The sequence below is a fragment of the Drosophila miranda genome, assembly GCF_003369915.1.
Source record: "Drosophila miranda strain MSH22 chromosome Y unlocalized genomic scaffold, D.miranda_PacBio2.1 Contig_Y1_pilon, whole genome shotgun sequence".
NCBI lineage: Eukaryota > Metazoa > Arthropoda > Insecta > Diptera > Drosophilidae > Drosophila > Drosophila miranda.
In genome coordinates, this window is record NW_022881603.1 from 45164185 (window position 1) to 45179645 (window position 15461).

Genomic DNA, 15461 nt, shown 5'->3' on the forward strand with positions numbered 1-15461 from the left:
AGTTTCAGAGATCTAGCGGCGCTATCGCCCTAGGCTGACGGACGAACGGTCATGGCTATATCAACTCAGCATTTGATGTTGATCTAAATCTGTTGATCTTCCTTCCATCTGGTTGTTCTAATAATCTATATATTATATTATATTAAGTTGAATATATCTTGTACTCTTTGAGTACATAGTATATTGTTTTACGATTTGGTCGTATAATAACCCAATCCCATTTTGAGCTCGGAAATACTTTCATGCATTATAAAATGTAAACCATTTTATAATAGGGATAGTCCAGTATATCGAATACATATGTTAGCTATATGATATGACTTAAGTGACAGGGATAAAATGGAAAAGATGTTGAGCACGTTTTTGATATTGGGATGACTTTGTCATTTAGATGACATACTCGTACGAACGGAGCGATGTGCAAGGGCATTTGAAACTTCAGACGCCGAAGCTAGCCTTTCTTTATTGTTCAAGTTTCACTAGTTTAGCTAGTTCTACTTTAACAAACATTGTTTTCGGGTCCCACGTTGGGACCCATGCGAACTTTTCTCAAGATATGAGTAAGTTCAGAGAAGTATTATGCAATAAGAAACACGTAGAAAACATACGTTTGAAACAACCATGTGGTGTGATCTCGTATCACCGACCGAGTAAAATCATCTGATAAAATTTGGCTTCGATTTCTCCTGGAATCTATAAACGATCGGGCAAAAACGTGAAAAAAATATTTTCCTAGATAGCACTATGCAACACCACATTTCTGCTGTGAACCAGCGGATTTTTATACCCGATACTCAAAATGAGTATTGGGGTAAATTAGATTTGTGGTAAAAGTGGATGTGTGTAACGTCCAGAAGGAATCGTTTCCGACCCCATAAAGTATATATATTCTTGATCAGCATCAATAGCCGAGTCGATTGAGCCATGTCTGTCTGTCCGTCTGTCCGTCTGTCCGTCCGTCCGTCTGTCCGTCTGTCCGTCCCCTTCAGCGCCTAGTGCTCAAAGACTATAAGAGCGAGAGCAACGATGTTTTGGATCCGGACTTCTGTGATATGTCACTGCTACAAACTTTGCCCCGCCCACTTCCGCCCCCACAAAGGGCGAAAATCTGTGCCATCCACAATTTCGACGATACGAGAAAACTAAAAACGCAGAATCGTAGAAGATAACTATATCTTCTAGAGTTCAAAATCTGAACCAGATCGTATAATTATTATAGCCAGAATCAAGAAAACAATTTCATTCTTTCTCGCTCTGTCTCTCTCTAACACACAGGTTTCATGGTCGGTTTTGCCAATTGCAAAAGATGAGTTCAAGGATCTCAGAACCTATAAGAGCCAGAGCAACCAAATTTGGTATCCACACTCCTGTGATATCGGACCTTGACCATTTTGTGTCAAAATTTCGCCACACCCCCTTCCGCCCCCGCAAAGGACGATAATCTGAGGATATTCAAAAATCTCAGAGACTATTAAGGCTCGAGTAACCAAAATTGGTACACACACTCCTTTAAGATGTCACTACAAAACGTATATCTCAAAATTTCGCCCCACCCCTTCCGCCCACACAAAGTACGAAAATCTGTTGCATCCACAATATTGCACATTCGAGAAAACTAAAAACGCAGAATCATAGATAATTACCATATCTATCAGATTGCTGAATCTGGATCAGATCAGATCATTTTTATAGCCAAAAGGAACAAATCAATTTGCACTGGCTACGCAGCGCCCGACGTCACGCTCAGACTGATTTTCTGTCTCTCTCGCACGCACTCTTTGTCGTGTCGTTTAATATTAGCGGCGTCTGCCGGAGGAGAGCCATACTGACTTAGTATCGGGTATAACTGTAGAGTTGCGGTCTCCGCAGCAACTCACAACGTTCCCCCTCGTTTTTATAGATGTGGTGCTTTGATGTGTAATGATATTTTTTCTAAATGTTTTTTTTTTGTGAATCTGTGTTTTTGTTTACTGTTTTTATTAGAGGTTCTGCTTTAGTTTTTCCCCTTACTGTTTTACTGTTAAATTCCGTTACGTTCCGTTACTGCAATAAATATAAAATTGTGGTATTTTTTTATAAAAAAGTAGCACAATTTATCGGTAAAACGGTAGAAAACGATACCTTAAAGGACGCCTATCTAATTAATGTACGTTTACATCAAAAATATGAAAGCCCAAAACTTTATCCGAGTTTTCAAAGTTAAAATTAAAAAATAAAATAACATACATAGCGCAAAAAATTATTCATTGTGATTTTTAAAGACTAATATTTTCAGACGGTAAGCTGAAGCTACAAAGTGTTTGAGTCCGATTTATAGCTGCATCAGATTTTCAGAATTGCAAAGTTCAATACAACCAGGCGTATTATAATGAAATAATGTGAAAAAGAGACAAAAATTCTGAAAAAAACAGTTACGAAATACCAGTTTTTAAAAAATAGAAAAAAATTGAAAAATTCTCAGGGGAAGAAAAAGTTGAATTTTGTTGCCTATTGTAATCATACCAGGCGGTCACATATGTGTTTAATAGAGGTCATGAGAATTTGTGCGCCGCGCATTTGCCCATTCTTGCAAGATAATGGGCTCGAAATTATTTAAATTATCTATTCGTATTAGTACAACTATTTTGGAGCTAGTATTTACATACTTTCAGAACGTTTTAATCGTTCAGTTTAAGATCAATTTAAAATTATTTTTGACTTGCATTCCAAATACTAGCCGTACTCTCGGTCAACTGCGTTAGTTGTGGAGGTACTAAATCATTTTTTGAGAAGAAAGTTGGTTTCGCTCACGTAAGTAAATGTGTCATTATTACTAGGTGTTGCAAGTACTCACATGTTTACATATGTAACAGTACATATGTACATATAGAGTACATATATTGTATGTAGCTTGCTGTCAATTGCAAACGTTGTGGGTTGTGGGCTAACAAGATCAGTCCACGTAGTAGACAAAGTAAATTGCGATTAAGATTTGTTTTTAATTTGCTAAGGTTCGTTGGTCGTAGAGTCTGGTTGGTTAGTTTGCGGTCGGTTTTATATTAGTTTATTGCAAAAATGTTTTGGCCCGTACGAGTGACTGCAACAGCATTACTAGTTTTTCGTTTCTTGTCGCATTTAGCTTTAGCGTCAACGAGTTTTTCTGCTCCATTTCGTTGAGCTCTACACAAAGCTTGTTGCACACCTACAAACATTAGCTTACTTTTGTACATACAAATGTTCATGTAACTGTTCATGTATTTCATATACAGATGCAGTGTCGACTAGTTTGCTCCATAATGCTGTCTCTTTTTGTGGGTTATTTGGACTGGCTCTGGCCGCGTTGAATTAGACACAAATTATTTCAGCACAGTAATCAAGAATCCACATGGAGCTGTCACAACAAATCGAAATTCTTGAAAGGAGCCTCACAAAAATTATTTGCCACCTAATCAGTAACCTCAATAAGCATCAGGAAACAGACTATTTATCAAGCACTAAAGATTATATTAAGAATACCATTTTTGAAAGTCAGTTCTTAGACTTATGTATGTATGTTTTGCAATTTTGGACGGAACACTTGTCTCCAACTTTTTCATCAGCTAATAATTAAATTAGGCATTTTAAATATAGAGACCTTGTTTGCTGCTAATCAAGATGGTTAGTTCCTTGCATGTATATATATGTATACATACATATATGTACATATGGTTTTATATACATACATATATTTGTATGTATGTATGTGCATATATTCAAAAATCAAATAAATTGGGCTTTGAATCCACTATAAATTCAACAAATTCGCGTGGTTTTGACCCAGATTTTCTGAGTTAATTATTTTTTTTTCCAAATTCATATCAATTTGCAAATTGGTGTGATTTTCTTCAAATTCCAATACATAGGTACGCATACATATGAATGTACACTTTTTTGGCAATATGACTTCCAGGGATCATTCTTTGCATGTGAAATTCGGGTTTGTATTTGTATGTATGTATACTTGTACATACGAATTAGAATAATATTCCACTCTGCTTATGCAAATATTCGCCAAGTTTTAAAAGTACACATAGAAATTTGTGCTTAAAGTTGCCAAGCCTTGTCTCTGTCCTGAGTTGCTTTAAAGCTGCACCATTTTAGACCCGTTATGGACCGGTTTGAAACTTGAGCAAATCTATAAGCCATTTTTATGACTTAGTGCATGTTATTTACTTCATTTATACATATATTTTTATTCCGGCAAAGTCTTACTAATATTGCAACATAGTCCAAATTATAAGGTTATGGTTATTGTGTGTTATCGAGTATATTCAATTAATAAAGGCACATACATAGATATGTATGTATTAAATTCATTTATAGTTTTTATTACGGTTATAATTGTAAAGATATGTTTAAACATGTGTGGCCGATTCTAATCATTTACATATACATTTAAAGTTTTAACATATCCAATTTTATACCCTCGTTTTTAATTATTCTCAAATTTAGCAAAGAACGAAAATGTTCAAGCTATCGTTATAATTGCCAATTATCTGACGTGACATTTGCGATCAACCTGTGCGTTATAGCTAATATTGTATACCTGTCTCAAAGCCCTAATCAATACAGCGAATACAACGGGTTCAACGGGTTTGTTGCTGAATTTAAATTTGTCTTATACGTTATGTATATGATATATATACATTGTATATGCTTATCTATGTACCTTATTTTTTATAAATCATACATACCTGTGAATTAAAGTATAATGTTTTTTTTTTTACTCTGCGAGCCCTGCGATTCCCAAGCACTATTTACAGAATATATGTAGTTGTAAAATTATATATCTATGTATGTTAATACAGGAAGTTAGAGTAAATTGACGGTGTTTTAAAATCAATTTGTATATTATTTTTAATTGTAAATTTCATTCGGTTTGGCACATCTGACTGCCACAGTTGCAGTCGCATGAGCTTATACATATGTATGTATGCACATACGAATGTATATAAATATCTTTATGGGGTGTGGTAGCACTGACAACACCACACAATGTCATAGACAGCGAGAAATGACGTACATTAATACTCACATAGTGCTCGTATTGTGGTTTTGACAGAGGTATCTTATAAAACCATGCCCTCTTACGGCGGGATTTTCTATTTTCCCAAGCCTAATTATATTCAGAAGTGTATTCACTTGTTACTGGAGCTTTGCGTTTAATGTTTGTGTAGTCTTACAAATATTGAATAAGCCCTGAATTTATTCCTAATCTGAGCTATTTCCTATGCAAGCCATAAATTGTACGTAAATATTAAAGAAATTGCATAGTTAAACTTTAACGGATGCGGGTTTGCTTTAAAATGGTTAATAATTACCGGTTTTCTGTTTGCGTTTCTGTGTGTTTCAAAACTGTGGACAACTGATTTTTTGTTACCGACTGAGACATTGTTCCCCTGTTCTTCAATAAATTTAGGACACATTGCGATACCTTTATTCAAGGCTAAACATCTTTAAATACCGCATAAAAAGAAGCACTGAATGGGTCGGAAGTTACACCTACCATGTTAACCTTCATGACGAATATGGTGCATTGGCTAGAGTATACCAACTTCGGCGAGAAAAAGCTCTCATTTCGACTGTTTTGCAACTGGATACCGGTTATCTTGTACTCCAGCACTCTCAATTGTAGCATTCTTTGCATTTGAATTTATTGCCTTAGTGAATGTAAACTTGCCACAGTGGCTTAACTGTGAATATTTGTACATAGTCGTATATGTATGTACCTACTTACACACATATATGTACATGTGTACGTAATGCCTGCTACAAAGTTTGAAACCTGCATCAACTCTTGGATTTTCACAGTTTCGTTGTGTACGTGTGTTGTATAGCGTGATAACTTATTATGCTCGTTGTAGAGTATTTTGTGCATATCCGTTTGAATATTTTACATGCAAGACGCCTTTTCTTGCCAACAAAAAATGAAAGTACCCATGGACAAGGCCGGACCATTATGTTTTCTTTCGCATGCGAGCCCATTTGGTAAAAAATATAATTATGTTTTCTTGATGTGGTATGTTTACGTAAGCGCGCGACTCTGTTCGTCCTTGTCGTTTTATGAACACCACAAAGTAATAAAGCTAAGTTATTAAAATTAAATCTGTGGTGGGCTCAATAAACGAAAAATAATAAAAAATATTTATAGTATATCCCCCTTTCAGACTAAGTCAGGTGCTAGGAGAAAGTGAAATTAATTTTGGCTGGCTTACCTTTAGCACGTTGCTTCGGTTGCGAACTGGCGACGCGTACCGCCTCAATATCAGGAAAATCCGAAAATATGGCCATAACCGAGAAAAGAGTAATAACCTGCTGAAATCCTTTGCGCTTCATCTTAAGCGGAATAGGTTTAATTTTCACGACAATGTATGCAATTATTATTAACTTTCTTTCACTTTTGAGGTTTAGCCACGTCCCAATAACACAATTTAAAATTTTTTTTGGTTAGTATCTTTTATGAGAATCAGGAAGCAGGCACAGATTACAATGAGACAATATTTTTCCTTATATACTAGGTGAAAGATACTCAAGCTGAGTCGAGTACAGCGTTACGAAGTACGCACACCGCGATTAACCACCAAACTGAAGCAGTAGCTGCGAACGTATGACTATATAAAATCTTTCAAACGTAAAAGTCAATGCAAACCAAGCTTACGAACGAATAGGGGAAAGGAATGGCTGAGTGAATCATTCCATGGCTTGAAGAGCGCAAGAAATTGCAGCAGCCAGCTTGATCATGATCTCAGAGTAAGTCGCTCAGAGCTCCCACAGCTCACAAAAGCTTTGTAAAGCACGAATAGAGAAATACAAAAATTAAAAGACGACGTAGCCAGTTTTATTTTTTGGTATTTCTGTGTCTGAAATCATAATTAGAGAGTGTTTTTCGAGTTTCAAATATTTAAAGTAGTTTTAATTTCAATGTACATATTTAAGGTCATATTTACTATACCTCGACTTACAAGAAATACGTATAAGCCATATGTAGTATTTAAAGATTTGAAGAGCCTATCTTTTTCTACAAAAAAATAAGTAAAAGAAAGTTTATTTCCCAAGACGTTTGTTCTAGTTCTGTTATGTATTACATAGTACATATGTACATATTGTTTAAATTGGTCGAAGTTTACCAAGGCTAAGACTTCAGCATCGTCAAAAATTATGAAAAATGATTACACACTGTCTGTTAGTATTGTGCCTGTTCGTAATCGACTGATGAAATTAAATTAGTATGATTTTTTAAGAGAGAACAAATTTAACAATTCCTGATCTTTACAAAAAATGATCGTTCAACCGGATCCCAATCACTCAAAAGAGCACGATAGGAATTGGGTTGCATCCGCAAAGTTTGACGTCTCGACTTGTACAGCTGTCACCGAATCTCATTTTTATCGAAAACTTTTTGGGTAGGGCAGACTTTTGTCAAATGGTTTCAGAATTATGGGTTCCAGTCCTACTAAAGTGTAGATCCCTCATTGATCGATAACAGGCAAATGCAAAGCCGTAATAAAGAAAATTATTAAAGACTAAATCTGAAAACTCAAGAAAAATGTAACCGGTTTTATTTTATTTTCGTTGGTTATATTCAAGCTTACAAAACTACTATACTATTTTAACGACCAACAGATTTCAATGGTATTTGGATATATGTAATTTGTACAATAGATGTTGCATGTCGTTTGGTATCGCTGTTCGCAAATTGGACAAATTGTTGCCAAAGTTTTGCCAAAAAATAATTTTATTGAAATCGGTCGAACCGTTTAAAGATAAAATGTTTTGAAGCCACCAAATCTTTCAGAAAAAATCTGTTCGCGTAAATATGGTGTTGCATAGTTTAAAGCTACAATAATGATAGCTATTTTCCACGGAATCACACACTCTCTCTCACACTCTTGCAAGTACAGTGTGCATCCAATGGCGATATTGGTATGACGAGAGAAAGAAAGAGAGATGTAACGGACGGTGCGGTATGAAAACAAATCGAAAATATTTTAGAGTTAAAATCAACAATAAGCGAAGTGCAAGAATTAATATTATATAGGTATAATATAATATAAATAGCGGTCTCTTCTTTCTCTCTATATTTTTCTCATCTCTAATGACAAATGCAAGGGGAGAAAAAGGGACGCTCTGATTTTTTACCTCTTTGACCATTTCTTTGGTCACACCATAAACAGAGAAGAATCGTAAAGACAATTTTTAAATATTACTGAACAATAGCGGGCATCCGTCCAAGTAAGGAACAGGAATAAACTGAAGATTGCGCCGTTTCGATATTAATCATTTGGAAAAACAGAAATGTAAATAATAATTATAGATCAGGATTTTATTTCAAAATTGCACATGAGCTAGAATAGTTGAGAGTCGTGCGTCATTGAAGGTTGTCGTCGATGTAGATTATTGTGGGGAGCAGAGGATGCCAAACGACCACTATGATCAGTGATTATCATTAAAAAGTGCTTTCTTTATTAACCCTTATAGGATTTACTGTTAGTAAATTTCTATTTCGACCTACCTTATTGGAAGATGGAAAAGTTCCGGTCACGGTCATCTGAGCACAAAAGATGTAAAATGTGGTAGAAGTTAAAGCAGTACCTGAGCAAAATCTGGACCGACTATAGCTCCAGTGTTGGACTATAAGTGTTTTAGTATGGGTAGACTGTGTAGGCGTGCCCATGGTTCATTGTTTAGTCCACATTATATGAATGGAATTTGCTTTTTAATATCCGCTCTCTTGTCTGTGTATCAATAACAAAGAATATACAAACATGCATTGTATGTATGTATGTATACACGAACACCCAAAAAAAGAAACGAAAGAAACCTGTCACAATTTAAATACATTCACTTTTAGTTTCATTATGCTTGGCACATAGAAAACGAAATTCTACGTAACATAGAAATCGAAATAAAAAATAAAAGACGGTTTATTTCATATTCAAAAATGAATTTTTTTTTAAATGAATTTGTTTTTTTCTAAAACTGTTATATTTTTCATGTTTTTTCAGTGGTTGTGCTTTTTTCATATAACCTATCTTATGCCTGCCTGAACTTTGAAATTATAAAAAGCTGATTAATTCATCTATAAATCAAACCCAAACTTTTTGTAGCTTAAGCTTACCGTCTGGGAAATATTAAGCTTTCAAATTCAAAATTGATCATTTTTGGCTGTGTTTTTTCAAAGTTTAGCCTTTAACAACTCAGGAAATGTAATAATATTAGTTCCTCGAGGTACGACATTTTCTTTATATACCAAAATGTTGTATTTGTAACAGATTTTAACGGTAAAATGGCATTTGTGAAGTTAATCCCTAGATAACTTAAACACAAGAAATAATGATTTTTCAAAGTCTACATTTTTTTTAAAAATACCGGAATAAATTATCATAATTTTCCAGACCGAAAGCTTAAACACAATGTGTTTAGATCCCATTTATACCTGCATTTATCTGCTTTTCAGAATGGTACGTCTTCTTTTCGGTAGCTTGCCCTCACACAAAGAATCCATCCAGTAGAGTTGTTCGCACCACCGAGACGTAGATCCAGTTCCACCGAGACCAAATAATTAAAAGATAAACCCACTTCCATATACACCTAATTCTGTTTTTGCACGGTCTTTTTTTACACGGTTTTGAAAAAACACGGTTTGAAAACCAAAAATTTAAAAATTTTGTTTTTACAATTTTATTTCATTTAGCACGGTTCAAAATAACTCAATACAATAAGATAAAAACACACACAGCTCATAAGCAGCTAGAAACCAAACGAAAACGAGGGGGAACGTTGTGAGTTGCAGCGGACACCGCAACTCTACAGTTATACCCGATACTAAGTCAGTAGGAGAGAGAGCCACTCCGGCAGACGCCGCTAATTTGAACGACACGACAAAGAGTGCGTGCGAGAGAGACAGAAAATCAGTCTGATCGTGACGTCGGTGGCTGCGTAGCCAGTGCAAATTGATTTGTTCCTTTTGGCTATAACAATGATCTGATCTGATCCAGATTCAGCAATCTGATAGATATGATCATTATCTATGATTCTGCGTTTTTAGTTTTCTCGAATGTGCCATATTGTGGATGCAACAGATTTTCGTCCTTTGTGTGGGCGGAAAGGGGTGGGGTGAAATTTTGAGATACACGTTTTATAGTACGATCTAACAGGAGTGCGGATACCAAATTTGGTTACTCTAGCCTTAATAGTCTCTGAGATTTTTGAATATCCTCAGATTTTCGTCCTTTGCGGGGGCGGAAGGGGGTGTGGCGAAATTTTGAAACAAACTCGTCTCGGTCCGATATATTAGGAGTGTGGATACGAAATTTGGTTGCTCTAGCTTTTATAGTCTCTGAGATCTAGGCGCTAATGTTTTACTCTAAGCAAAGCCGGCTATGCTACGTGTGTGTTAGAGAGAGAAAGGGAGAGAAAAAATGAAATTGTTTTCTTGATGCTGGCTATAATAATAATACAATCCAATTCAAATTCTGCATTCCAAAAGATATGGTCATTCTCTACGATTCTGCGTTTTTGGTTTTCTCGTATCTTCAAAATTGTGGATGCCACAGGTTTTCGCCTTTTGTGGGGACGGAAGTGGGCGGGGCAAAGTTTTGAAATATTTTTGTAGCAGTGACATATTACAGAAGTCTGGATCCAAAACATCGTTGCTCTAGCTCTTATAGTCTTTGAGCACTAGGCGCTAATAGGGACGGACAGACGGACAGACGGACGGACGGACAGACGGACAGACAGACATGGCTCAATCGACTCGGCTATTGATGCTGATCAAGAATATATATACTTTATGGGGTCGGAAACGATTCCTTCTGGACGTTACACACATCCACTTTTACCACAAATCTAATATACCCCAATACTCATTTTGAGTATCGGGTATAACAAGAGAGAGAATATGTACAGTGGGTAACTTTAATATTCGGAATTATTTTGTCTCAACTTCAAACGCGAGTAAAATGCATAAAACTACAAAAAAACGAGGGGGAACGTTGTGAGTTGCTGCGGACACCGCAACTCTACAGTTATACCCGATACTTAGTCAGTATGGCTCTCCTCCGGCAGACGCCGCTAATATTAAACCACACGACAAAGAGTGCGTGCCAGAGAGACAGAAAATCAGTCTGAGCGTGACGTCGGGGGCTGCGTAGCCAGTGCAAATTGATTTGTTCCTTTTGGGTATAAAAATGATCCGATCTGATCCAGATTCAGCAGTCTGATAGATATAATCATTATCTATGATTCTGCGTTTTTAGTTTTCTCGAATCTGCAATATTGTGGATGCAACAGATTTTCGTCCTTTGTGTGGGCGGAAGGGGGTGGGGCGAAATTCTGAGATATACGTTTTATAGTGAGATCTAACAGAAGTGCGGATACCAAATTTGGTTACCTTAATAGGCCTTAATAGTCTCTGAGATTTGTGGATGCCCCAGATTGTCGTCCTTTGCGGGGGCGGAAGGGGGTGTGGCGAAATTTGGACACGAAACGGTCAAGGTCCGATATCACAGGAGTGTTTATACCAAATTTGGTTGCTCTGGCTCTTATAGGTTCTGAGATCCTTGAACTCATATTTTGCAATTGGCAAAGCCGACCATGAAACCTGTGTGTTAGAGAGAGACAGAGCGAGAAAGAATGAAATTGTTTTCTTGATTCTGGCTATAATAATTATACGATCTGGTTGAGATTTTACACTCTAAAACATATAGTCATCCTCTACGATTCTGCGTTTTTGGTTTTATCGTATCTTTAAAAATGTGGATGCCACAGATTTTCGTCCTTTGTGGGGGCGGAAGTGGGCGGGGCGAAGTTTTGAAATATTTTTGTAGCAGTGACATATCACAGAAGTCTGGATCCAAAACATCGTTGCTCTAGCTCTTATAGTCTTTGAGCACTAGGCGCTGAAGGGGACGGACGGACGGACGGACGGACAGACGGACAGACAGACAGGGCTCAATCGACTCGGCTATTGATGCTGATCAAGAATGGGGTCGGAAACGATTCCTTCTGGACGTTACACACATCCACTTTTACCACAAATCTAATATACCCCAATACTCATTTTGAGTATCGGGTATAATAAAATTAATTTAATAAGGGAATAAAGCTAGAAGTTTTACATTTTCAGAGAGGTAGATTAATAATTTCATTTTAAATGAATAGAGAAAATATAATTAAACAAAAAAGCTCAAAATTTGCATTGCTTTAATATTCGGTATATTTTATATGACTAAAATAAACCTTCCTAATCTCGAAAAAAACGTAATTATACCCGATACTCAAAATGAGTATTGGGGTATATTAGATTTGTGGTAAAAGTGGATGTGTGTAACGTCCAGAAGGAATCGTTTCCGACCCCATAAAGTATATATATTCTTGATCAGCATCAATAGCCGAGTCGATTGGGCCCTGTCTGTCTGTCTGTCTGTCCGTCTGTCCGTCTGTCCGTCCGTCCGTCTGTCCGTCCCCTTCAGCGCCTAGTGCTCAAAGACTATAAGAGCTAGAGCAACGATGTTTTGGATCCAGACTTCTGTGATATGTCACTGCTACAAAAATATTTCAAAACTTCGCCCCGCCCACTTCCGCCCCCACAAAGGACGAAAATCTGTGGCATCCACAATTTTAAAGATATGAGAAAACCAAAAACGTAGAATTGTAGAGAATGACCATATCTTTAAGACTGCGGAATCTGAATTGGATCGTATTATTATTATAGCCAGCATCAAGAAAACAATTTCATTCTTTCTCGCTCTGTCTCTCTCTAACACACAGGTTTCATGGTCGGTTTTGCCAATTGCAAAATATGAGTTCAAGGATCTCAGAACCTATAAGAGCCAGAGCAACCAAATTTGGTATCCACACTCCTGTAATATCTGACCTTGACCGTTTCGTGTCCAAATTTCGCCACACCCCCTTCCGCCCCCGCAAAGGACGACAATCTGGGGCATCCACAAATCTCGGAGACTATTAAGGCCTATTAAGGTAACCAAATTTGGTATCCACACTTCTGTTAGATCTCACTATAAAACGTATATCTCAGAATTTCGCCCCACCCCCTTCCGCCCACACAAAGAACGAAAATCTGTTGCATCCACAATATTGCACATTCGAGAAAACTAAAAACGCAGAATCATAGATAATGACTATATCTATCAGATTGCTGAATCTGGATCAGATCGGATCATTTTTGTAGCCAAAAGCAAGAAATCAATTTGCAGTGGCCACGCAGCGCCCGACGTCACGATCAGACTGATTTTCTGTCTCTCTCGCACGCACTCTTTGTCGTGTGGTTCAATATTAGCGGCGTCTGCCGCAGGAGAGCCATACTGACTTAGTATCGGGTATAACTGTAGAGTTGCGGTGTACGCAGCAACTCACAACGTTCCCCCTCGTTTTATATTATATTATGATACCTATTATTTTTTAATGTGTCGCTTAGGCGTTTGTCATATTTTTTAAGATTTTTTGGGTATAGGCCATGAATAGGCCGATTTTGGCCAAATCTTCCTGAAGCCGTTCCTGTAACGCGGATATGGCCGATATTGGCGTTTTGCGTAAACGGAGGTACAGCTAGCTCCGCAAATTTTCAATAAGGCTTAGATCAGGCGATTGGGGTTTCACTTCTACTAATTTTGGGCAGTTATATAGTAGCCAAACCTTACTTCATAGGCCTAATGCTTCGGGTAGTTGTCCTGATGCAATTTGAACGTGTTGCCAATGCCCATTTTCTACGCCATCTGCTTACAATTTTCTTTCAAAATTTTCAGATACTGATCAATGAACACCACATTTCCTACTCCTTTTGTCGAAATGCAGCCCCACATCATAACGCTACCCCGCCGTATTTTACTGTTTGTCTTAATTGATTCTTATGCAGCTCAGTATTTGGTTTCCGGCAACCCATAGTGTTGCCGTCACTGCCAAAAAGGTTGAATTTGCTTTCGTGTAAGACTCGGGGCAGCAGAACCGACGACTTTAAAAGTACCAGTGGGTCCCGGACATCATATCCAATAAGATAACAATCCTGCAATGTGGAAATCCGGAATCTCTGGTGACGACGGATCAGCTATGTATCTATGATCCAGAGGCACATTCTGGAACAGCTTGTGACCAAAAGTTTGTAGCTCTTTATTCGTCCATTCTCTTTCGTAGTGATCAGACGTGTGGCTTTTCGTAAGTACGCCCTCACATTGCACTTAGCCTGCTCTCTTGTCGTAGCCTTAGCTGATCTATCACTCACTCCCTATCACCTAAATCTAAACAACTTACTCTTACTTCTCTCTCATATTAGCTGTTGAAGCAACCGGTCTCCTCTCTCCTCTCAGCTTTTAATGATTTCGGCTTTAGCTTTTGTCTGGCACTTTGGTCTGTCGTCCATCTTGACGATCTTGCGATTGTCCATGAAGTACACGCGGAGTGACTTCAAAGAGCTGATCGTGGGCTTTAAGAAGCAATATGATCGGTTCTTGGCCATGGACACCCTGCACACCCGGCGCAAGAAAACCACTACGCGGGACTTGCAATTGCCAACAGCCTCCTAGCCGTCGGCATCTAAGAAACTAACTCCGACACCTCCTTCAGTGCAGCAGATGATATCCTTTGTTACTCCAAAGGCAACGACAACTGATACAGATTTGGTAGCCGAATTTATCACCTCGGAGAGCATGCAGTTAGAAACTTCAATAGCGTCCGTGTCCGTCGAGTCCGCAAACTTATCCCGATCCCATCAATAAACGTCCCGGACCACCGGATATTGCCATCACATGTACCAGGCCTGTGGTGCAAAAATACTCGTTGGGGTCCCACCCCACTTCATATTAGATTTGTGGTAAAAGTGGATGTGTGTAACGTCCAGAAGGAATCGTTTCCGACCCCATAAAGTATATATATTCTTGATCAGCATCAATAGCCGAGTCGATTGGGCCCTGTCTGTCTGTCTGTCTGTCCGTCTGTCCGTCTGTCCGTCCGTCCGTCTGTCCGTCCCCTTCAGCGCCTAGTGCTCAAAGACTATAAGAGCTAGAGCAACGATGTTTTGGATCCAGACTTCTGTGATATGTCACTGCTACAAAAATATTTCAAAACTTCGCCCCGCCCACTTCCGCCCCCACAAAGGACGAAAATCTGTGGCATCCACAATTTTAAAGATATGAGAAACCCAAAAACGTAGAATTGTAGAGAATGACCATATCTTTAAGACTGCGGAATCTGAATTGGATCGTATTATAATTATAGCCAGCATCAAGAAAACAATTTCATTCTTTCTCGCTCTATCTCTCTCTAACACACAGGTTGGTTGGTCGGTCGGTTTTGCCAATTGCAAAATATGAGTTCAAGGATCTCAGAACCCATAAGAGCTAGAGCAACCAAATTTGGTATCCACACTCCTGTGATATCGGACCTTGACCGTTTTGTGTCAAAATTTCGCCACACCCCCTTCCGCCCCC

The 15461-nt window shown here is 37.9% G+C and overlaps 1 protein-coding gene across 1 annotated transcript in view; it reads right to left on the reverse strand.

Annotated features, from left to right (window-relative positions):
• LOC108159931 (laccase-5) overlaps nucleotides 1-6626 on the reverse strand; it is a 72568-nt gene extending 65942 nt beyond the window's left edge. The window contains exon 1 of the mRNA XM_017293578.2: nucleotides 6234-6626. Within this exon, the coding sequence (XP_017149067.2) occupies nucleotides 6234-6354 (121 nt within the window). The 5' untranslated portion in view covers nucleotides 6355-6626. The remainder of the gene's footprint in view (nucleotides 1-6233) is intronic.
• Between the last annotated feature and the right edge of the window lie 8835 nt (nucleotides 6627-15461).